We start from the raw sequence: 23,393 nt of genomic DNA, 5'->3' as shown, positions 1-23,393 counted from the left end.
TACCAGCTTCTGCCCCAGATGTTGAATGGATGACATATAAATTATACAATGTGTGCTGCAGATGCACTTTGCTTTTCGCTTTTACTTTCACCACTATTCGTTGTTCCCATTACCGAAGTTCCCCAGTTCCGATCTTTGCTACGGCACACCCACCTTTGATGCACCTGGCCCCGGTTGTGAACTGGTCGTCACAGATGTATCCCACCGGACACTGGCGGTTCGTGCAGTCGTACATGTCTGGAACGGGACCGACGGAACATTGTGAACGACACGTCGCACATAATAGCAAAAGCTTCGTACCTTGTTCAGCAGAACAACCAGAGCAAGACGACCAATGCACGCAACGTCAACGCAAGGCCAGTATAGGATCATTGATTGATCATCTCCCGGGTTACGGAGCATAATTCGGGTTTTGTAACCTTTTGTTGCTATAGGATGATGATTGGTGATTAATGTAAGACACTCAAAGAGAGGCAACTTTAAATAATGATGGTCCACTAATTCCTGTCTTTACGCTTCGAAATGATGTGGTTCCTTAGTTCCATTAATTTTGTTCATACACTAAACGGTCGCCTTTTTCAACATTACAAGCATTCATCAGCGCGCGGTGATTGCAATATCACGGTCTCATCGGAAATTCGCTCGAAATTAGCTCGGGCAGCGCGGCCAATTATTACATCTTCGTTGCATCCAGAGACATTGCATCTCCAAATACTCCCCCGCTACACCATATTCCTTCACAAGGTTGAACGTTATGACAAGGACGTTCTGCCGGCGAGTTGAAAGATTAGCTCTGCTGCTTCGTATGCTTGTTGTCATAAAATGACGATGCTCATTTACCTTGGAATCTGAAGGTCATCCGTTCCCAATATGGAAGCGACGCCAAGCGATATTGCATGCAGTTACTCGTTAATGTTCTGTTAATTTATTCCCTTGGGGTCCATCATGATGTTCGCTATGACGCCAATAGGATGTGACATCTATAGACGCCATAGAATAACTGCATCATATATCTGCGTCTGTTTTGAGAAAATAATCCCACCGGAGTACTGACGAGGATTGTGGTTTTGGCTCCTGGAAAGGCCGAACACAGGTCGCGAAGCATAAATGTTTCTTCAGAAGCATTTTACATGTGCCATTTATCAAAACAATGTACGTATTTGGTCAGACACTCTCTTTTACAGTTTGAATACATAACGCGAAACCAACGGATCACAATGTCTCATTTTTTTTTACGTTGTAATGTTGATATTTTTAATTTCAATCGACGACCTTTCAAATCAGAGATAACGTACCGTGAAGTAAAGGTTAAAAGCAGATTAAAAGAAGACAACAAGTAATTTAACTGCAGACAAATCACTTTTGTAGTTTCTCAGTAATTAGCTCCACGGACCAAGGTTATTATGGTGACATATATCCCAGAAGCATGCACAACTCAATCAAAGACCAATGTCGACAGCTGACATCTGTAACGCAAACTAACTACGTCATCATTGGATGCCGGATCATCGTTCTGACGCACCTGAACCACAAATCCGACGCGCTTACGTCATTCACCTAGACTTTTTGCCAGGCTCATCGCACAATATGCCGCGCTATTTATATTTCAGGCGCGCAGAACGACCAACTCCAATATCCACCATCGTAATGAACAAAATAGATAACAAGTCATCTGCAATATCTAAATAAGGAGGTCTAAATATAACACGCTATGCAAAACAAGCCATCGAGCGTGAAACAGTTAAAATCTCTAGCTTACCTTCGACACACACAGCTCCATTGGGGGTGTCCTGACAGATATAACCAGCCGTCTCACACAGTTTGTTGCCCATAGAAGCACAGTCCGTCTTCACTGAAACAAAAAAGAACAGTCGTTAGTATTTGCAAGCGGAGTTCAATGTTTGCATTTCTCAATGATTGTGATAAAAAGTACTCAATGAATGAGTGGCTATCAATTAATTCGGTCATCATAATTGCGCGGTAGTGCAATCATCGCTATGGCTATACAAACACTGCGGCTTTTTTACTACAGCTCAGTCATTATTCGCGCGCTGAATGTTGTTGCACAACACGTTCTGTACACCGACACACCCGCGTTTCTAAGCGCATCAACACACTCCGTTCATTACAAACTTCCTGTTTGGGCGTCTGTTTGGGTCGCGTCGCACACACGGTCACTCGGAAGTTGTCTTACCCACCCACTTATGATGCGCATAACAGCGTTTCTTCACCACCCGGGCACATTCCTCGGCCCCTCGCGGCGCCTCATTCGGCAATCGCATGACTGCACACTCTCACCCGCCTCTTCCTCCTCTTTATCCCTCGTCTCCTCTTCCCTACTTCTCTCCCCCGTGAACACTCTGATGCTCTCTCGCTCGCAAAAACACCACGAGTCCGTGTGGGGTCGCCCTTCAGTTCGGCTGACCCCTGACTGAGGCCGGGCGACCCGTGCCTCTCACGAGAAGATGAGCTTAATAGCAAGGCCGGTCGGCGCTAGACGGGGTGGGACGGGGAGGGGGGGGGGGGTGTCGGCCAAATACGGTCAGTGTCTGCCGCAGCCAGACCCGGTGGAAGCTGCCCAACCGGCCAGGGCACTCGTAGTTGTAGAGGTATCTCAAATATCCCGTCAGCCGATAGTTTTATGACTAACTGATAGGAAGAGCCGAGAGAGTATCGCTTTCAGTAGTGAGCATTAGAAACAGGTTCATGACAAGCGAGTTTTGGCTGTCTTGTCAAAACAGTCACCTAAGAAGTGTGCAGTTTGCATAGAAAGGTGAAAATCACATTCTTGGGCTTGTGGAAAGTTTACTGGCTGTGACACACCTTGTTGTTAACTATTATGCATTTCAGACCCTATGGAACAGTCCTTTTCGGCTATTTCTCGTTGTATATGCGTTTGATCTTAACCAAATTTTGGCATTGGTAGTTTGAGAGCCCTACCTACTGTTAACGCCAGACCCCTTGAGACCCTAATTTTTCGCGATTACTTTTAAATGCGTGAAGGAATTTCAACCAAGCTCAGGACATGGCCGTTTCAAGACAGGCCGAAACTTTTACAATTTAGATATTTTATCGCCATTTCAATATTTCAGGCACTTGTCATTGACTCGTAATGTTAAATTTCGAGCAAGATTTTCATCCGGTGTGTAGAGGCTATCACCAGTCAGTCTGTGATACGTTATGACGTCACAGCTAAGCCCCGCCTCTGTGGTCTTGGCCTGCGGCGGTTTCGGGCCGGCGCGCGGTCACTCTCGCTGTGGCGGGGAGCGGGGACGGGCGACGGTCGAGCGGTGCCGAAAGCTGGCGGAGTTGTGCGTAGCGTCTTGGCTGACAGTGCCCAGAGAGCGACATGATGACTAAGGAGTCATAAATGCTCAATGCGCATTGCTTCTACAATGCTGATATGTTCGCTGATATATATATATATATATATATATATATATATATATATATATATATATATATATATATATATATATTTTATAAGCTGCAAATGACGGGCAGATGGCATATAACTGACATAAGGTTAGGAAATATTCACCTGTATTTAAAGCCTATGGCGTTGCAGATAATGCGATAATGGGATGTCGGATGTCACCAAGTAGCTGCCGATTTGTACATCGCTATGCAACCATCGAACAACGCAATAATAAGTTAATTGCCTGAGCTTCACATCATACGGCTCGCTCGTATTTCAAACAGATACCCTACATCGAAAATCGTATTTGTTAGGAATCGTTAACGTTTGTTCGAAGCACGACTGAGTAGTAGGTTGAGGAGTGATGGTCCTCTTGGTCCTATATACGAGTACAAGAGTCAACAAGAGCCTAACATTTACTTGACCGTCTGCTGCAATTGACTCATAGCACGTGAAGCGTCAGCGAAATTCATAGTCCTTCACAGATGGCAGGGGTGTCGTTTGTACAGAGGTCGCTGATGGGCACGGGTCAATGCCGCAGTCGTGGGCGGAGCCTAATGTCATATGACGTAGAAAGCCTCTATCCAGGATGGAAAAACAGTTAACATTACAAGTCAATGACAAGTGCCTGAAATATTGAAATGGCGATAAAATTTCTAAATTGTAAAAGTTTCGGCCTGTCTTGAAACGGCCATGTCCTGAGCTTGGTTGAAATTCCTTCACGCATTTAAAAGTAATCGCGAAAAATTAGGGTCTCAAGGGGTCTGGCGTTAACAGTAATTTTTATCAATATGGTCTATTAACAAAAATGGAAATATTAAGGCACTTGTCATTGACTGATAATGTTAAGGTCGTCAGAGCCCTGCTTAGAGGCTGGCACAGACTGGGCGCTGTCTCCCCTCTGATTGGTCGTCACTGCGGCTTGGCTCCGCCCACTTGCGGTCCAGCCTCGGGTCATGTCGGCGGCAGACGCAGTCTGGCCGGCCGGCGTGCGGGCCGCGCGCGCAGCGCAGCAGCGAAGTGGAGCACTTGTTCGCACGTCATGAACTTTTATTATTAAGGTGTTCTACGACAAATAAGGACGGAGGAAGAAAGAAAAAGGAAGATGAGACAAAGTGACAATGAGACTAACGGTAGACGGTGGCCAGGCTAGTGCACAGCAAACAATGTGCATAAACGCTAGAGCAGAGACAGGAGACCCGAGACAAAAACGGTAGACGAAAAACATCTTTCTCTGTTTTAATGTTTTTCAGCCCTAAGATCTATCAACGATATCCTCAAAGCATTGTGGAACTATTATGGAAAATTGAATATTTTCACACCCAAAAATAACACAATTTTATTCTAAAAAAAAAACACGAAATGCAAGTACATGTGTGGATATCCTCAATTAAATAAGGCCGTTGAATGTCACATTCCATAGCAAATACGTATCTAAAGACAATCCAGTAGATTCTGTTTCGTTGCTCCTTAACCCTATTCCTGGCGGGGGGGGGGGGGGGGCCTCAGGAGCCCCCCCCCCCCTGAGGTTTTTTGGTTATTTCTCCCAAACGCGTTGAGCTAGGAAGCTCAAATTTTCTGACTTTTCCTAAAAGGCTTCTACGCAACATGTCTGAAAATTTTGAGTTGATCTGACCTCAGGTCAGGTCACCAGAGGCGGTTTGGTGACCCTACCTCAGAAAAGTTTGCAATCACGCCAGAGCTAGAGTTTTTGACCGATCAATTTCTTCTCTTCAGGCTTTAGTTAGCGTACCAGTATGTGCAATTTGTATATCTCGGAATTTTGATATCGGTGACCTAAGGTCAGGTCAGTTTCGCGACCTCCCCATTATAAGTCAATGGGGGAAAAATCAACTGCCTGTTTTTACCACTAAAACGGGTCGGAATGGCCCCATATACCATACATGACTTCATATACGATCAACCTTCACTACCTTGAGGTCTGTTTTGCTGTTGGGCAGCTGTGAGGTCATGTGACGTCATCAAAGGTCACCAAAGGTTTTTGGCCAATAACTCCGTACAGGAACAAGATACAGACGCGTGGATGGTCTCATTGTGTTCAGCTCGTCAAGACGCATCGAATGATATACATGATGACCTCGAGGTCACGTGACCTGAGGTCAACCTTTGACCTTGACCTTTCGAGGTCAACATCTATATCATTCGATGCGGATTAACGAGAGGATCACGATGATGCCCTTAGTTTGTTCCTATCTTGACTAATTCGAAAGTTATTCGAGAAAAACTCTCTCCATATCTAGCGCCGCCATTTTGACTTTTTCGACCCCTGTGACGTCATCTTTGACCTGACCTGAAAATGACCTTAGTAAAAATTGTAGATCTTGACCGTGCGTATCCGATGCCGTTTACCGTTTGTCGCTGCGATGTGTAGTTTTTGAGATCTGAAGGGGGGCCGAATCGGCCCCCCCCCCCCCGCCAGTTTCTTGTCCCGGCGGAGCCCGCCAGGAATAGGGTTAAATGCACCATAGCCTGTAGGAAAACAGGGCAGCGGAGAAGCTCGTTATAAATTATTGAAAGTAAGATTCCTTTAATTTTGTAGGCAATAACATTCTGGAGCTTACTCTGTAGTTGGAAGGAGTGCTTATCGCTTTATACATGCACCGATCTGCATTGCATTGCGTTCTTCATCCTCATTCTCTCCGCGCGAGATGACACATTCACGCAAGGGCACCTGCGTTAGCGTGCGTCTTGTTCCAGTCCGCCAGAGCTCCGCACCGCCCTGACCCCGAGAGGCGAATGACCGGTCTCTGTGTCGCGGCGCAGTGGGCGGAGCTTAGCTGCGGCGCAACAGCTGACGCTGCTACGCCATGCTAGCCTCTACCACGGCGCAGACTTTTCCGATCAATTTTTACCATTACAAGTCAATGACAAGAGCCTTTCATTTTAACAATTTGTTAAAAGACCATATTAGTAAAAATTAGGTAGGCCCTTGAAACTCATTGTGTCAAAGTTTGGTTGAAATCAAGCGTATAGGTAACGAGAAAGAGCCAAAAAGGACTGTTCCAGGGGGTCTGAAATCCATAGTACGTAGCTGAAAATAGCTGGCCGTGGTCGCACTAGCATTACAAGCCATACCAGTGGCAGGAAAGCCGCCTTTTGCGCATGATATTCCGCAGTCTATTCGACTGTAGGTGCTTTCACGCAAAGGCGTTGTAATCAATTGAAATGAATATTTGGCATGTGAATACGAATCACCCATACGCAGTGAACTTCATGTCATGCCGTGAACCCATCATTCAAATGCGTTCTCTTATGTAGTTAAAGGGACCCTCCCACCTTCAAAAAAGTTTATGAATTGGCATGAAAGTGATGTCGCTCGGTTCAGAAAGAGCAAAAAGGAATACCTACCAAATTTCACCGAAAAATATTCACTGGTTTTCAAGATATTAGACTTTTACTTTTGTTTACTTTTTGGGATCTCCGCTGTTCCTAGCGACTTTATTTGGAAGCAATAGTTTGGCAGCTGAAAGTGCGGCACTTGTTGCGCGCAAAGCAGCATATACCACCGCGTGCTACAAAACGTTTTAGTCAAACATTTAAAAATCGTTAGATATCTGCGCTGACGTCACACATTCAGAGGGGTATTCCTATGCATTAGCCCCTCTGAATCAAAATGCTGCAATTTTGAAATTCAATATATCCGATTTAAGGCATTTCTCGATGTTGTGAGTGCCGAAACCGGTAATTGTGAGCCAGGGACCCCATTTTGGCTATCTCAACTCAAATCTAATGTTAAGGTGGGAGGGTCCCTTTAACCACCTTAGCTATACGGGCGGTAGTATGAGTCTATATGGCCTGACACTCGCCCCTCGTGGGACATGGTTTGACACAAGTATAACGCGCACTTACGTGGTTTGACGCACTTCCGGCTGCACCCAGCGGTACAGCAGATGTTGCCTCCTTCACAGTCCTCATCCTTCTGACAGAGAATGCGGGACTTCTTACAGGGTCGCAGCGGGGTGGCCGCCAGCGGACACTGGCCAACCTTGGTGTGTGCTGCCGGACAGAGGTCAGCGGGTCAGTTGAGGTCACCACGAGGTCACGAGGTCAGCAGGAGATCGAGATCGAGATAAGGTCAGTAAGCTCACCAATAGGTCAGCTGAGGTCACCGCTTAGGTCAACCAAACCGGATAGGTCACAGGTCGTGGCACCAAGTACGATGCTTGAACCTGTGTGGTGGGTTTAGTGAGACGCGGTATTTAGCACAAAACGGCAGGCAGAATACGATGTTGTTGTTTAGCAGGTTTGGATTAAAGCATGGGGAGAGTTGCTGGCATAAATATGTAGATAAGAACTGGAGGAATGGGAGCGGTTTGCGGCTCACGGTAGATCAAGAGGATTTGAGTAGCGCAAAAATGAAACATGCTCGTGGGCGGGCTTACGTGTAATAGGGATACGAATTGTGAGGATTTCAAGAGGCTGTATATGGCGAGACTCATGGCGATGCATGAATGAACAACCGTTTAAGTTTGGCGAAATTATCTCACAGTACTCTAATCCGTTAAATTATCTCACTGCGAGTATTATCCCTCCCAGCAATTATAAATACGACATTTACAATATCGTATCAACGACTCACTTTGTTCCCCGTACGGAATACCAGGAAGAGCGTTGCTTCACTAATCACCGACTGGACTAACTCTACTCTCTCAGTACGACCCCGGCTGTCTGGCGTTTACACGTGTCGCGTGTCATGAACTCACGGACACAGACGGCCTTGTCGTGTCGCTGCAGACACGACGAGTTCTCCTCACACTTGATGTCGGCGCACGTCGACATAGGCTCTGCAACGGGGGAGCGGCGGTCAGTGTCGGACGGATATGGAAGCTACAACTTACATACATGGACTGGAGGTCACAGGTGTTCATGGGAGGACACAGGTGTTGACTGGAGGTCACGTGTTGACTGGAGGCCACAGAAAGAGACAGACTGGAGATCATAGAAATAGAATGGACGTCTCCTTTGTGGACATGAGGTCATAGGCGAGACTGGCCGTGATATTAACAGAACGAAATGCATAACTAAAAATGATAATTAGAACAGAAAAGATGCCGTCTATGACAGTGGTGCCTCCGTAACACCGAGTAAAAAGTAAAACTAATGGAATAGCGATGAGTGGACCTTGCGTGTAGGCAGTACATGTCTTTTATTCAATGGTTTGCGAATTACATTATAACTGTAATTCACTTACTGTTGACACATTCGGGTCCTTCCTCCATATCCACGCAGTAATATCCCGGCTTTGTGCACTGCACATTCCGACAAGTGGTCTTGTATTGAGCTGAAAAGAAGAGCAATTTTTATGGTGAATTCGAACACAAGATCTGGTATAAGCACGTTACACAACCAAATCTCAACATTATCGAATCGACACCAACCATACAGCTCAGCACGCATTTCACTATGGCTCGAAGCCATGCCTCTCTCCACAAACCCCTTTATCACCCATCTCACAAACGTCTAAAACACTGCCTTCCACATTCAACCCAACACCTTTTGCCGCACGCTGGATGACCCTTTGACCCTACGTGAACACCCTAAACGTCGGACCTCTGGCAGATACTGGGTCATCTCGGCTGACACCAGAGGAACGTGAGCGTCCGCGTTTGAAGGGGTCAGGGGTCAACAGTTGGTCTGGCCGCCCACCATAACCGATTGAAGTCGGCAAGGACGTTCAAATTATGCACGCCTCTCGAGTTAGGGTTGAGTAAGTAACGACATGTAGATATTTTAGACTTTGAGGAAGATAAATGTTGATGAGCAGCGTCGACGTACCAACACCATCACGGAAAGCAGTTTCTACACATAGCTATCCTATCACCAAACTTTTTTTCAAGAGCACTGCGTATTTGCGTGGAAACCGAGAGGTAAAATGTCTGACGCATAACACCACTCTTATGCCAGTGCTTCACGCAAATAACAGCGCGCCAGACACTACCGCATATGGATGAAAGAATAATAACACTCAATCGTACAGTAAAGCATCGACAGTACGAGAATTCAGCCAGCCACTGATTACTGGCATGGAGGCCCAAGAGAGGATAAGTGACCATGCATAGTAGCATCATACTCACTGGGCTGCGTGCACCCTACGTCGCCTCGTTTGTTTCCGCAGCATTTGAGGTCGCGGGGGCAGTGGTGGTCGCTCTTGCAGAAGACTCCCTGCTCGAGAGTCAGCTTGTCCGGGTTGGGACACAGACCAGGCTTCTCCGACACTGAAACAGCGGGGTAGACAGCATTAGCGGATTCTGAGAATAATAAACACATTGCCTACGCCTAGTTGGATATGGGGAGCTTACCTCGTCCTTTTTCTGCCAATCTTTGACGGATACATTGGCTCAGGATGCCGTGTCATTTTTCGTGTAGGGTTATTCTGAAAAGTTCGCACACCGGTACTTGATGTACGACATTACCATTCCACCAAGAGGATTTGGTGATCAATGAATGCAAACAAATAAATGTCAACACCAGCCGCAAATCTTCTTAGGACTGTTGCAGAGCATAGCAACAGATGCCACTTCCTTTAACTTGATGACATTTACTGGGTTGAGGGGATCAATGCCGCATTGATAGGCATCCTATAATGCCGGGTAAGCCTCGCCGGCATGGGATGATGTAATTTATTAGATACTTTTGAGCCTTCAGGGGGCATTCAGCAAATCTAGAAAACAAGAGATAAGCTCGAAGGTTTTTGTCGATGACTTTTGGAGACGGACGGCCAATGTAATATGCAATCCATTTCTGGACACAAGAATCGCAACTAACCACCAAGTGTTCATCGGGGATTATACATTTACATGGCTGAGCCTCACGTGCGTTCTACGGTGGGCTTATATCATAGTCATGAGTTCACTAAATGGTATGATGTCAGTATGACATAAGCAGACCTTCCAAGTGCAGATTTACTAAGCAAGTAGTGTATAAGAATAATCAACATAGGTACGCTTAATGGGAGGTCCCTTGGCACTAGAAGATTATATCGCAAATCCGACGGTATTGACAACTCTACCATCAGTAGTGTCAGCAATATATCCTTCATATCTGGAATAAACAGGTAGCTTGGAGAATCCACATTGAATTCCACTTAATTCATCCGCCGTCAGTCACTAAGAACCCACATACCACTTAAAAGTCCGTTCTACGCTAAAGCAGCAACACGAATATCGAGTCCATCGTTGTTTCAATCATGAATTTTTTAAGAACATTTTTTAGAACATTCTTGTCATCGGTACCGGGGTAATAATTGGACCAGGAGCCTGGGCAGCTGGCCTGACATTCTACTCATCAAATTATTAGTTAAAAATGCGCCCGCCATCTCATGAATTCCAGACCATCAAAGAAACAACATGTGAGCATAAGCGCTTTTTTGAAAATCAAAGAAACAAAGGTTTTCGAAACTTACCTTTCTTGGAGCACTTTTTGCCGCACGATGTGTCGCAGCACACCTGTCCTTTTCCGCAGTCGAAGTTCGACGAACACTCATTCTTACGGAACAAGCAGTTAGGGGAAGCCGTTTCGGCTGGGCAGAAACCGGGCTCATCTGAGGGAAGAACAAACGAATTAAGATGTAACATTACCAGGATACCGTTATATCGCATACTGTCATGTCGCTCCTTTCCTGTCCTAATGAAAGCTAACAGCAGTTCTTATAGCATAATCATCTAATGCAAGCCCTCTCAGGCAGCTGAACCCACCTGGCGGCTTGCAGGTGCGTCCACAGCCGGTGAGACAGCACTTGGAGCTCTGTGGACAGTCAGAGTCGGTGTCGCAGAAGTCGCCGCACCGATCCTGGCCCTCAGCGGCTGGACATAGGCCCGGCTTCTCCTCCGCTGCTCGGGAGAGAGGAGGGAGAGGGGGAGATATTTGAATTTAACTGGGCACGGACATTGAGTTTGAACTGTCGGTGTCAGACTTAACCCTCGCCCGTAAACGGCGATCTGCCACCTTCGCCCATGCAGGGGGGGGGTTGGTGCGACCCCCCCCTTGGCGTTTGAAAACGGAGCGTCGTAGAGCTTAGCGGAAAAGACCAACGGATTGCTCTCGCCGAGATCTCGCGATTGGTGGTATATTTTTTGGTCCTCGGTCAACATTTGACCTACTTTTGACCGGTCAAAGGTCAAATTTTCGGAAAAATAGACTTTTTTCAACTTTCCGCGGCGATTGCGGCAAAACGGTGGGAGATATCGACTTGAAATCTTCACTATCGTGTTCCTTGATCAATTCACTATCGTTTGGTATGTATTTCGTTTCCCTAGCTCTAAAAATGGCGCGTTGGGAGCGCCGGAAGTCTGCAAGGTCACAGTCGGCGGCAGAAATTCGAAAAATCAAAATTTAAATTTTTGAAATCTGATTGTATTTTTGGATTTGGAAGGTCCATTTGCTCCCTATAGAAGCTAATATGGCTGCATATTCCCATTGAGGTGACAAGAATTAGCAAAATAGTGGTTCGGGCGATTTTCAAAAATAGTACCGGACGCTGTTCCTCTTGTGACGTCATAGCTCCGTGACCTGACCTGACCCGGTCAAGTTTCTTATACCATATGATAGCCAATACTTGCCCCAACATGCATGGGAAGTTTCATCACGATCCATCAACCGATGTCCGTACCACCGGCAGGAAACTTCGGGCGTTGGCACTCAGTTTGTGAAAATCCGGCCGGAGGCTGTTCCCTTTGTGACGTCATAACTCCGTGACCTGACATGACCCGGTCAATTTTTTTTTATCAAAAGATGCGCAAGGTTTGCCCCATAAGGTACCCAAAATTTGGCGGCGCTGCGCGCCGCCGTTTTTGCACTATTTCCGAAAAACCTCAGGGGGGGGGGGGTTGCACCAACCCCCCCCCTACATGGGCGAGGGTTAACTATGTAGATTGGTTTCTGCAGTCTTCACATAAAACTGCAACAAGATATATCATTTTCAATCAGTTTCATTTCTGGAAGGTGCAAGCGGTTTCAAAGCCACTAATGACCATGTTTCTGGATTACATCGAGTCGGATAAAGGAAATTCCACTCTTGATATCTGACATGTCTAAAATATTATACCCGTACACAGTTTCAACCACTTAATACCCTCTCGCCCAATTTGAAGTAACACCATGGCACTAACGCCCATCCTACAACAGAATAGAAAAAAGGTCACAAATAAAACCTGTAAGTGAAATAGCCCAAATAGCTACCAGGCTTTAGGATCCAAAAAGACTGTTATCTCTGCCAGACTAACTCGCTGTCATAAACCACAGAGTGACGGTGGTCCGCCTCACCTTAGCAGAAAGATAATATCTATGGCTGGAACATCACTGGCCATTGGAAATAAAAGACAACTTCGAGGAATGTCAGGGACAGTCATTAAGGACAGAGGCTCTGAGCTAAGACGTTCTCGTTACCTCATCGCAACAAACATGGAGATTTAGCACAACTAAGTATAAACTCAGTTCTTAGGAAACCTACAAGTCACTGCAAGTGGGCAGCTACCATAAGCATTATCGAGACATTTTTCTAGATTTAAGTCCTTTTTTAAATGCTTGGTCCTACTTGTGATAGAGTAAAAAGTTGATTTTTTTGCTTAAACAGCCTTATAAAAAAAGTCAAAATGAGAGAAAATGCATGCCAAAAATATTTACCTGGCGGGGTGCAAATCGGTCCACAGCCGTCCGCCTCGCAGCACTTGCTGTCGCTCGGACAGTCGTCGTCTCCATAACACTTGTTCCCGCAGCCTCTGCTCCTCAGCTTGGCAAGGAACGCCTTGTTCGGACAGGAGCCAGACTTCTCTGAAATGGTCGGTCAAGTTGGTTTAATGAGTTTTGGGCGTGTTAATCGCGCGGTTACTGTGTTCAGTGACGATTCCGCAAGGCATGATTCTGGTCCGACATACATAGATGAAGGGTGAAGTAGCTTGTTTGGATTTTCCAAGGATTATAGCAAACGTATCCCGACTCTTCATATAATTGGGTGGTGATATGAAACAGGAACAACAATTATCTAATACCAGTAAAACGCCTTTTGGGCGAAGAACGAGCGAGCGAGATAGTAAGCCCTCCACGTGCGGAAGGGCGAGAGGATACTTCCAACGGGCTTAAGCAAAGCACCCTTTTAACCGGTCGCTAGCAGTGTGCCAAATTTGAACGCAATCGGCCCAGCCGTTCCTGAGATCTGGAAACAGCATTCTGCACGTGCGCACGTGCAAACGGGGTCCAAATTGACTTTCGCACGGCACCCTACTAACCGGTCCCCAACCGTGTACCAAATTTGAGCGCAATCGGCCCAGCCGTTCTCGAGATCTGGAAGCGCCCCCTGAACGTGCGCACGTGCAGTAGCACCCCGACCGCAACACATGGGATTGGGAATGCATTGCCTGGTGGGTGCCTACCTGTATGCCAAGTTTCAGCGAAATCGCCCCAGTAATTACCGAGTTATAGAAATGGGAACAAATTTGGCACCTCTTCTTTTTGTATTTTGCACGTGCAGTGGGGGTCACTCACATAGATCAAGAGTATCCGAAATTTGGTAGAAGGGATGCAGCTACCCTATAAAAATTACCGCAAGACAATCGCTCAAGCCGCTGCTGAGATATGGGCCTCTCAAAATCATTACTTTTGCAAAACTGCTTGAACACCCTTGACTTTTCACGTGGCACGTGCCACGACGGTCACTGAGATGTATCAAAAGTAGTCAATTACGGGGTAGAAGGGATTTGACTACTTTTGAGCAAAAAAACTTAACTTAACTAAAAAACTTTACATTACCTAGCAAAAAAAGACCGCAGGCCAATCGGTCCAGCGGTTGCTAAGCCTCTCAAAAGCGTTACAGGCCGGGCCGGGCCAGGCCGCTCAACTGAGATTTTTCCGTTATATTGAAAAGACTCGCTTCGCTCGCTGCGCTCGCTCGCTCGTAATTACACTCGTGTTTGAATCAGTTAAGAACTGCAGAATCGTGCTGGGCTGGTTGGCTGTGAATGAAGCTGATTCCTGACGTGAAGTTGAAGCTTGAGTGTAAATACTGATAAAATTAATCTTGTTATCGGTCAACAGCAAACCACTTATTTAACAATGTCCCATAAAATACGATAAAAATGATACCTCTACTGTTGCTTTTCATCGGGCAGTCGATCATACTAAGACACATTGTAAATACCCAAAAGTAAAATTAGTATGACTATGCTTTTGGTAATTAAATGTCGACAGAAGTATGAACTTTAGGTTGCATTGCGATTCTCCGAAGCAAGCGATTGCGCTCCCTGGCATTAATTAGCATCCGGCCCTGTCACATTGACAAATAACCGAAATATTTGCATTACTACCAACAAGCTCTTTCTAACAAACAATTAAAAGCATCTTGCTAGGAGATGTAAAACGTCGAAACAACTTGTGAAAATGTCTATTTGTCGTACCCTTCCTGAAAAGTAATTGCTAAAAGTACATAACCCCAAATATTTGTGTGTGATTATACGGCAAAGCATATGATAATCGACCGCCGGCTTTCAGTTGCAAATTCTATCAAATGAATTCCTTTCGTAAATCTCATCAAGCCACCCACTCCCCGCTATACCTCGACACACTCTCCCCATCTACCCTGCCTCCTCCAACTAACCTTTTGCGCAGATGTTGGTCTCGCACTCCACCTTGCCGTCAATACAGGTGCACCTGTTACACTTGTTGTAGAAGCTGGTGCCGTTGGGACAGAGGGCTTCGTCTGAGGGCGCGCTGCACGTGCGGCCACAGCCGTTCGAGCAGCACTTCTGGTCGGAGGGGCAGTCGTGATCGAGCGAGCACTGGACGGCGCAGCTGGCGCCCCGCAGCTGAGGAGCGGGGCACGACCCGGGCTTGGCCACGTCTGGGGACGAGAGGGATAAATGCTGAAGAGAATGCGTCTGCATTATTCGGTGGTTTACTCAGTAGTTCCGTATCTAGTTCCACACATCATATTTACGCAGACTGATCTTTGGCCGTGGAGAGTGGCTTCGTCTAACTGCCCACTATCTGAAAAGTTAGATGATAAATTTTGGGGCAATAGCATTTTGGATAGACTAAAAACCAGCCCATTTTTAAGAAAAAACGAAGCAAAAAATGATTATTATATCAACGAATGATGTAACAGATCATCTAATAGCTAAAGCAACTATGATAATCCTATAATTGTATACGTGCACTGCGCACAAGAAACATCCGTAACCCAGGGTCGTTCGCATACCAACATCATAATTCATATCGTTATATTAACAGCACGCATCACAAGTCAATACAGGAATAGTCTCACTTCTCAGCAACCGCACCTTGTGGTTATGCTATTCCGCACAACACTGAATTCTGCGGCTCGTGTGCGGGATGGATGCCGGCGAACATTCAAACTGCAAAGCTAATCCCTGTTTTACTGTCGGCATGATAATATGCAGGCTTGGTTATTGGTATGATGTGATTCATACGCTAAAATGTGATCCACCGTCACTTGGTGATATTGCTAAGCTGGTATTGCTAAGTTCGAAATCTTTTATCCTTTTGTATTCTATGATCACTTCGTCTTTTTTCTAGAAAAGAAGAATATCGCAGTCTCAGTATTCAACACTCACAGGGAGAGGAGCAGACGGCGCCACAGCCGGTGTCGCAGCACTTGCTGTCCCCGGGACACTCCCCGTCTTGGGAGCACACGGTAACACAGGGGCCGAACGAGAGCCGCGCCGGACACAGGCCCCGCTTCTCCACCCGCTCCTCTGAAACAAGAGAGGAAGGAAAGCCAGTGGGATGGCGCTGATGAAAACAATGAACGATTGTACTTATGCTTGGAACATAACGAATGCTGAAAAATACGAAGCAATTACAAATGTCATATGGCGTGTTGACTTTCAGCGGTCATTTTGCAGACAAATAGTGGAAAATACTTTTTGCAGCTTGAGTGAAACGTCTGGGTTTTGAGTAAATTCAAGCAAAGCTGTGGAACTTCGTGTAGCATAATTATGTCTCAATTAGTTATCAGCATTGTCCTCGGTAGTGCGGTATGCTGATCTCCCTATAGCAGCCACAACTTCCTGTGGCCTGCGCTCTAAAGAGTCACTCGTAGTGCGCCTAAAAATTGATGACCGAGCTAGCAGTCCTAAGACGCACGATCACAATTTCAACAGCGACAAATTACGGACATCTTAGCCCGGATGTGCTAATGGAGAGGCTATGGACTTCAAGATGAAGAGTTCCTCAGAACGCTGTTATATGAAGGTCGACCTCTCACCGCTCGGAGACGGGAACAGCACAAAAGTCAAGGCTCAAATCGTGAGTTATAGCCCATGATTCGTCAGTGTTTTGCATTCTCGTGAGGAGACGTTCCTGTGTCGGAGCCATGCAAAGTCAGCCATCAATAAAGCCCTTCGTGAAGTGGCTTTCCCTGATCTTCACGGCTAACTGGTCGTGAGACAACGCGACCTTCATAAAGATAGCCTTCACGAGTGTCCAGAGGGACCGTGACGGATGAGGACCGGCTGAAGAACTGTGACGTGGGAATATTATTAAAAAAGCAAGTAGGTGCGTCGCGTTTTTTGTCTGGCAAAAATAGAAACGAACACCCGCATAATGAATAGCCTTTTTTCGTATTTTTCGTATATTTCGTATTTTCGTACATCGCATATTTTAGTTGTTTCTCTCGAAGCTGTCAGATAACAAATCGCTTCTAGCAATTCGAGACCATCACACGTTATTGATCGTGCTATCCATCCCTGACTTGTGGTTGCCCTTGCTTCATTTCACTCATGAACAAATCAAGGTTCCCTCAGTTTATATTTTTATTACCAAACAGCCTAAAAACCAGTATAACGCCTTTTGGGGCGACTAACAGAGCGAGCGAGAGGGTGAGCCTTGCACGTGCGAAATTTCGAGGGGGTACCTCCAGCTGACTTGTGCACGGCACCCTACTAACCGGTCTCTAGCGATGTGCCAAATTTGAGCACAATCGGCCCAGCCGTTCTCGAGATCTGGAAGCGGCACCCTGCACGTGCGCACGTGCAAAATGGGTCCCAACTGACTTTTGCACGGCACCCTACTAACCGGTCCCTAACCATGTGCCAAATTTGAGCGCCATCAGTCCAGCCGTTCTCGAGATCTGGAATCGACCCCTGCACGTGCGCACGTGCAGCAGCACCCCAACTCTGGCACATGGATATGCATTGCCTAGTGGTGCCTACCTACATGCCAACTTTCAGCGCAATCGGCCAAGTAGTTACCGAGATATTGCAACAATTGCAAAAGTGACATCTCTTCGTTTTGCACGTGGCACGTGCATAAAGGGTCACCCACATGCATCGGGAATAGTCCAATACTTGGTAGAAGGAATGAAGCTACCCTACAAAAACTACCGCATGTAAATCGGTCAAGTGGTTGCTGAGATATAAGCGTCGCAGAATCGTGACCACGGCCGGCCGGCCGGCCGGCCGGCCGCTCATACTCAGAAATTTCCGTTATTCTACGTACCAGTATAACGCCTTTTGGGGCGACTAACGGAGCGAGCGAGAGGGTGGGCCTTGCACGTGCGAAATTGCGAGGAGGTACTTCCAACTGACTTGTGCACGGCACCCTACTAACCGGTCTCTAGCGACGTGCCAAATTTGGGCACAATCGGCCCAGCCGTTCTCGAGATCTGGAAGCGGCACCCTGCACGTGCGCACGTGCAAAATGGGTCCCAACTAACTTGTGCACGGCACCCTACTAACCGGTCCCTAACTGTGTACTAAATTTGAGCGCAATCGGTCGAGCCGTTCTCGAGATCTGGAAACGACCCCTGCACGTGCGCACGTGCAGCAGCACCCCAACTCTGGCACATGGATATGCAGTGCCTAGTGGGTGCCTACCTACATGCCAACTTTCAGCGCAATCGGCCAAGTAGTTACCGAGATATTGCAACAATTACAAAACGGACACCTCTTCGTTTTGCACGTGGCACGTGCATAAGGGGTCACCCACATGCATCGGGAATAGTCCAATACTTGGTAGAAGGAATGAAGCTACCCTACAAAAATTACCGCGTGTAAATCGGTCAAGTGGTTGCTGAGATATGAGCCTCGCAGAAGCGTGACCACGGCCGGCCGGCCGCTCATACTCAGAAATTTCCGTTAATCTAAGGAAAGACTACGCTCGCTTCGCTCGCTCCGTAAAGACTCCGCTCGCTTCGCTCGCTCCGTAATTATGGAATGCAGAGCAACAATCACTCAAAAACACTGATGTGAATGAACAAAACCCACATCTTTTGATAATGTTTCAAAGGTTCAAAGGCTCGTCTCCTTTAGCTGAAACCATGAGCCGCGATCGGATCATTCGACTCTCGGCGTTATTTTACACACGATGGAGTAACTATGGCACCTTACTGGATCGGATGAGACTGTAAGATTCATTAGAACGGCGAGGCCCACAGCCATACACACATCGGCGCCGCAAACGCCCGTACGTACTCGGCGGCGGCATCGTGCGAACCCATGACTCATATGAAACACCCAGTGACACCTAGCGGTCGGCCAGACATTGCACTGACGTGGAAGTGACTACAGGCGGCGGCGCCCCACGAACTGCACCCTTCCCTTTGCTGACAAACCATCACAGAGGGAACATCTTTGTGCTGCCTGCCGACGATTGCAGATTGCCACTAGGCGCAAATAAGGTGGGTCGTATCCTGCATTTCCGCTGACGCCCTACTGGCCGCCATGACCGACTGGCCCTAGGACAGGGTTGCGCGTCGGCAATTATTGTTCAGGCCAGAGCTCTCCAACGGCCGACAGTATCACCGACCGTATACGCAGTTATGCTCGTGCCCCATTTCAGGGAGATACGATTTATGCTGCCACCAGACTGCTAGCCTCGCATCTTGTTGTGTTCATAGACCTGTCCACGTGCATGACCTAATGTCTCTGTGCACCCAAGGCCAAGCCACCCTGACGCCATCTTGGCGGGAGCGACCAGCAATCGTGTGACCTCTGCCCAGCGATCGCGTGATCGTGACGTCAGTGGTAGGTGTGGACACCTCCAGCGCTGGTGGCGCCGCGGCGGCAGCGACAGCAACTGCTGGTAGCCACGTGGCCGCCAGCGGCGCAGGCGCGGGCGTGTCACGTAACCGTCACTGCGCTGTGAGGCGGCCCGGGTGACTCATCCGCCGTGACGTCAGCTGACCGTGACCGTGGCGTAGCGGCCTTTGGCCTGGCGCCCGGACCGCAGGTCCGCAGCTGATCGGGGGTCGTCTTGCACCGGGTCTGCAGCGGGCCATCTGGGCTGGAGTCAGGTCACTGCTGGCCGTATGCCGCTCTGTGGGTGCTAGAATGACTGCATGCTGCATTGCCGCCACGAGCATGTCCACTGACCGTCACACCTACACCGGAGTCGCAGTGTCGCACTCCCACTGAACTCATCTGTCCGCTGGCAGTGTGTATGGTACTGAGAAGCCTGTCCATCGACGCAGCCTGTATTAAGTCCTGGCGCTGACTGACCGGCGCGACTCACCGGCCGGTTGCGATCGGCCACCGTGTGCCCGAGGCGCCGGACGTGCACAGCGGTCAGCGTCCACGCAGGGACGCGGCAGGGGTGTGCACAGATGTCAGTGCACACAGACAGGCCGCCAGCCGGCACCAAGTCCCTACACTGCCCTTCCCGAAGAAAATGAGCCATTGCGCCGCACACCAACACATAACTATGAAAAAAATCAGTTTGTTTCCGCAATCGGCCCAACCGGCGATCACCAGCTTCGCTAGCACCCGACTCCGCCGGTACGGACGTTAACTGCTTCGCAGCCGTCAGCCCGCCGCTATCGGGGGGCACCGCCACTTCGAGACAATCATCGCCTGATGGCGCAGGCGCCTTCGCTAATGGCACCTGCGTGCCCAGTCACAGAAGTTTCCACCGGCAGCCGCCGTGCGGCAGGATCCAGTCCGGGTAAGCAGGTCGGCGGTCGCTGGGAGGCGGAGCTCGACATCCTGAGCAGAGGCGCGTGCAGCTGGGTCGGCGGCGTCGGCTCCTCTGCAGCCACACTCCTGGTTCGGCCACGGTCTCGGCTGCACCAGCAGTCATCGCAGGAGGTTCTGTAACCGTGTTTCCGTTTAGTCTACGTCTCAACTGATCAGTATGCCGTCGCCATATCCTGCCGTCCTCTAGCTCGATCGCGTACGATACTGGCCCGTCGACACCAACGACCACTCCAGCAGCCCATGGCGACCCAACACCGTAGTTTCTGAAAAAAAAAACACGAGATATGACACACCAAATCTTCTTTCAGATCTTACCTTCCTGTCATGAATTCCTTCTGTTTCACCCGATGCTCAGTCACTCCCTTCCGCATGTCCGGGTGAAGGAGATCCAGCCGGCTCCGGATGCTGCGTCCAACCATGAGCTCTGAGGGATAAACTGAGGTCGTGCTGTGAGGTGTGATATTCTGACAGCGCAGCCAACGAGACAAAGCATCTTCCCAGTTGTCGTCAGACCTCTGCTAGGCAAGCTTGACATCACGCACAGCATGCTCAGCCAGTCCGTTGCCTTGGCTGTGGCGGGGTACTTTCGTCCTGTGATGTCTGCCATTTCCCTGCATAAAACATTGAAACTCGGATGAGGTGAATGATGTGGCGTTGTCAGTCACAACCGTGTCTGGTAATCCCCATCGGGAACACATTTCCCAGCCTAGTAATCGTCGACTTGGAGCTGACAGTGGTGCAGCACTCTGCCTCAATCCACTTAGAATCAGCGTCTACCACGCCCATCACGTACCTTCCTTTCGTGGGCTCGGCAAAGTCGATGTGTATCCGTGACCAGGCACGATCCGGCCAGGGCTACATGCGGAGGGCAGCGCGATCAGGTGCTGGCCTGCTCTCCTGGCATGCCCGACACAGGCTCCCGACCCGCTCGATGACCTTGTCCATGAGCGGCCACCAGACGCAGCCTCTTGCTAGAGCCTTCATGCAACGTACTCCAGGTTGCGCCACGTGGAGCTCGGCCAAGATCGCTTTACGTGCCCTGCTCGAAATAACGACTCGGTGACCCCACCTGAGCACGCCGCAGCATACGGACAATTCCAGCCGTTTACCTGCAATGCAGACAGTTCCGAGTCCGTGCTGAGAGGCCGGCCACCCCTTTTGGACAAGACGCTTCACTCAGGACAGCACTGGATCCCGTGATGTCAGCACCGCTGTGAGAATTTGCTTGGCGCTGGAGACTTCGGCCAAGGATGCACACCTCATGTCCGGCAGCGGCCGTGCGGCAATGTCAGGTGGTGTATGGTACTGAGAGACTTGTCCATCGACGCAGCCTGTATTCGGTCCCGGCACCGACTGACCGGCGCGGCTCACCGGCCGGTCGCGATCGGCCACCGTGTGCCCGAGGCGCCGGACGTGCACAGCGGTCAGCGTCCACGCAGGGCCGCGGCAGGGGTGTGCACAGATGTCAGTGCACACAGAAGGCCGCCAGCCGGCACCAAGTCCATACACAGTGACACACACCGGTCCGCTGACCGTCCCACTTCCCCGGCCCGCTGGCTGGATGCGACCTCCTCTGCCCGCTGGCAGTGACACTCAACGGTCCGCTGACCGTCCCACTTCCACGGCCCGCTGGCTGGTAGCGCCCTCCTCTGCCCGCTGGCAGACACTCAACGGTCCGCTGACCGTCCCACTTCCACGGCCCGCTGGCTGGAAGCGCCCTCCTCTGCCCGCTGGCAGACACTCACCGGTCAGCTGACCGTCCCACTTCCACGGCCCGCTGGCTGGAAGCGCCCTCCTCTGCCCACTGGCAGTGACACTCAACGGTCCGCTGACCGTCCCACTTCCACGGCCCGCTGGCTGGAAGCGCCCTCCTCTGCCCGCTGGCAGTGACACTCAACGGTCCGCTGACCGTCCCACTTCCACGGCCCGCTGGCTGGAAGTGCCCTCCTCTGCCCGCTGGCAGTGACACTCAACGGTCCGCTGACCGTCTCACTTCCACGGCCCGCTGGCTGGAAGTGCCCTCCTCTGCCCGCTGGCAGTGACACTCAACGGTCCGCTGACCGTCCCACTTCCCCGGCCCGCTGGCTGGAAGCGCCCTCCTCTGCCCGCTGGCAGACACTCACCGGTCAGCTGACCGTCCCACTTCCCCGGCCCGCTGGCTGGAAGCGCCCTCCTCTGCCCGCTGGCAGTGACACTCAACGGTCCGCTGACCGTCCCACTTCCACGGCCCGCTGGCTGGAAGCGCCCTCCTCTGCCCGCTGGCAGTGACACTCAACGGTCCGCTGACCGTCCCACTTCCACGGCCCGCTGGCTGGAAGCCCCCTCCTCTGCCCGCTGGCAGTGACACCCAACGGTCCGCTGACCGTCCCACTTCCACGGCCCGCTGGCTGGAAGTGCCCTCCTCTGCCCGCTGGCAGTGACACTCAACGGTCCGCTGACCGTCCCACTTCCACGGCCCGCTGGCTGGAAGCGCCCTCCTCTGCCCGCTGGCAGTGACACACACCGGTCCGCTGACCGTCCCACTTCCACGGCCCACTGGCTGGAAGCGCCCTCCTCTGCCCGCTGGCAGTGACTTTCACCGGTCCGCTGGCCCGCTGGCTGGAAGGGCCTCCTTTGCCCGCTGGCAGTGACACACACCGGTCCGCTGACCGTCCCACTTCCACGGCCCGCTGGCTGGAAGGGCCTCCTTTGCCCGCTGGCAGTGACACACCGGTCCGCTGACCGTCCCACTTCCACGGCCCACTGGCTGGAAGCGCCCTCCTCTGCCCGCTGGCAGTGACACTCAACGGTCCGCTGACAGTCCCACTTCCACGGCATGCTAGCTGGAAGCGCCCTCCTCTGCCCGCTGGCAGTGACACTCAACGGTCCACTGACCGTCCCACTTCCACGGCCCGCTGGCTGGAAGCGCCCTCCTCTGCCCGCTGGCAGTGACACACACCGGTCCGCTGACCGTCCCACTTCCACGGCCCACTGGCTGGAAGCGCCCTCCTCTGCCCGCTGGCAGTGACTTTCACCGGTCCGCTGGCCCGCTG

The 23,393-nt window shown here is 49.9% G+C and overlaps 1 protein-coding gene across 1 annotated transcript in view; it reads right to left on the bottom strand.

The window, feature by feature from the left end:
- The window catches only part of LOC122375493 (neurogenic locus notch homolog protein 2-like), a 60,146-nt gene that overhangs the window by 22,966 nt on the left and 13,787 nt on the right, over positions 1-23,393 (bottom strand). Inside the window, exons 4-14 of the mRNA XM_043354903.1 lie at positions 16,003-16,143; positions 15,027-15,269; positions 13,061-13,207; positions 11,134-11,268; positions 10,842-10,979; positions 9,514-9,654; positions 8,631-8,720; positions 8,143-8,223; positions 7,289-7,435; positions 1,760-1,852; positions 154-237 (exon numbers count right to left, since the gene is read on the bottom strand). Coding sequence (XP_043210838.1) covers positions 154-237; positions 1,760-1,852; positions 7,289-7,435; positions 8,143-8,223; positions 8,631-8,720; positions 9,514-9,654; positions 10,842-10,979; positions 11,134-11,268; positions 13,061-13,207; positions 15,027-15,269; positions 16,003-16,143 — 1,440 coding nt within the window. The remainder of the gene's footprint in view (positions 1-153; positions 238-1,759; positions 1,853-7,288; positions 7,436-8,142; positions 8,224-8,630; positions 8,721-9,513; positions 9,655-10,841; positions 10,980-11,133; positions 11,269-13,060; positions 13,208-15,026; positions 15,270-16,002; positions 16,144-23,393) is intronic.

The sequence above is a fragment of the Amphibalanus amphitrite genome, unplaced genomic scaffold (assembly GCF_019059575.1).
Source record: "Amphibalanus amphitrite isolate SeventyFive unplaced genomic scaffold, NRLGWU_Aamphi_draft 001853F_arrow, whole genome shotgun sequence".
Taxonomy (NCBI): domain Eukaryota; kingdom Metazoa; phylum Arthropoda; class Thecostraca; order Balanomorpha; family Balanidae; genus Amphibalanus; species Amphibalanus amphitrite.
Note: the sequence above shows the minus strand (reverse complement) of the source record. Positions and strands in the feature narration are given on the sequence as shown.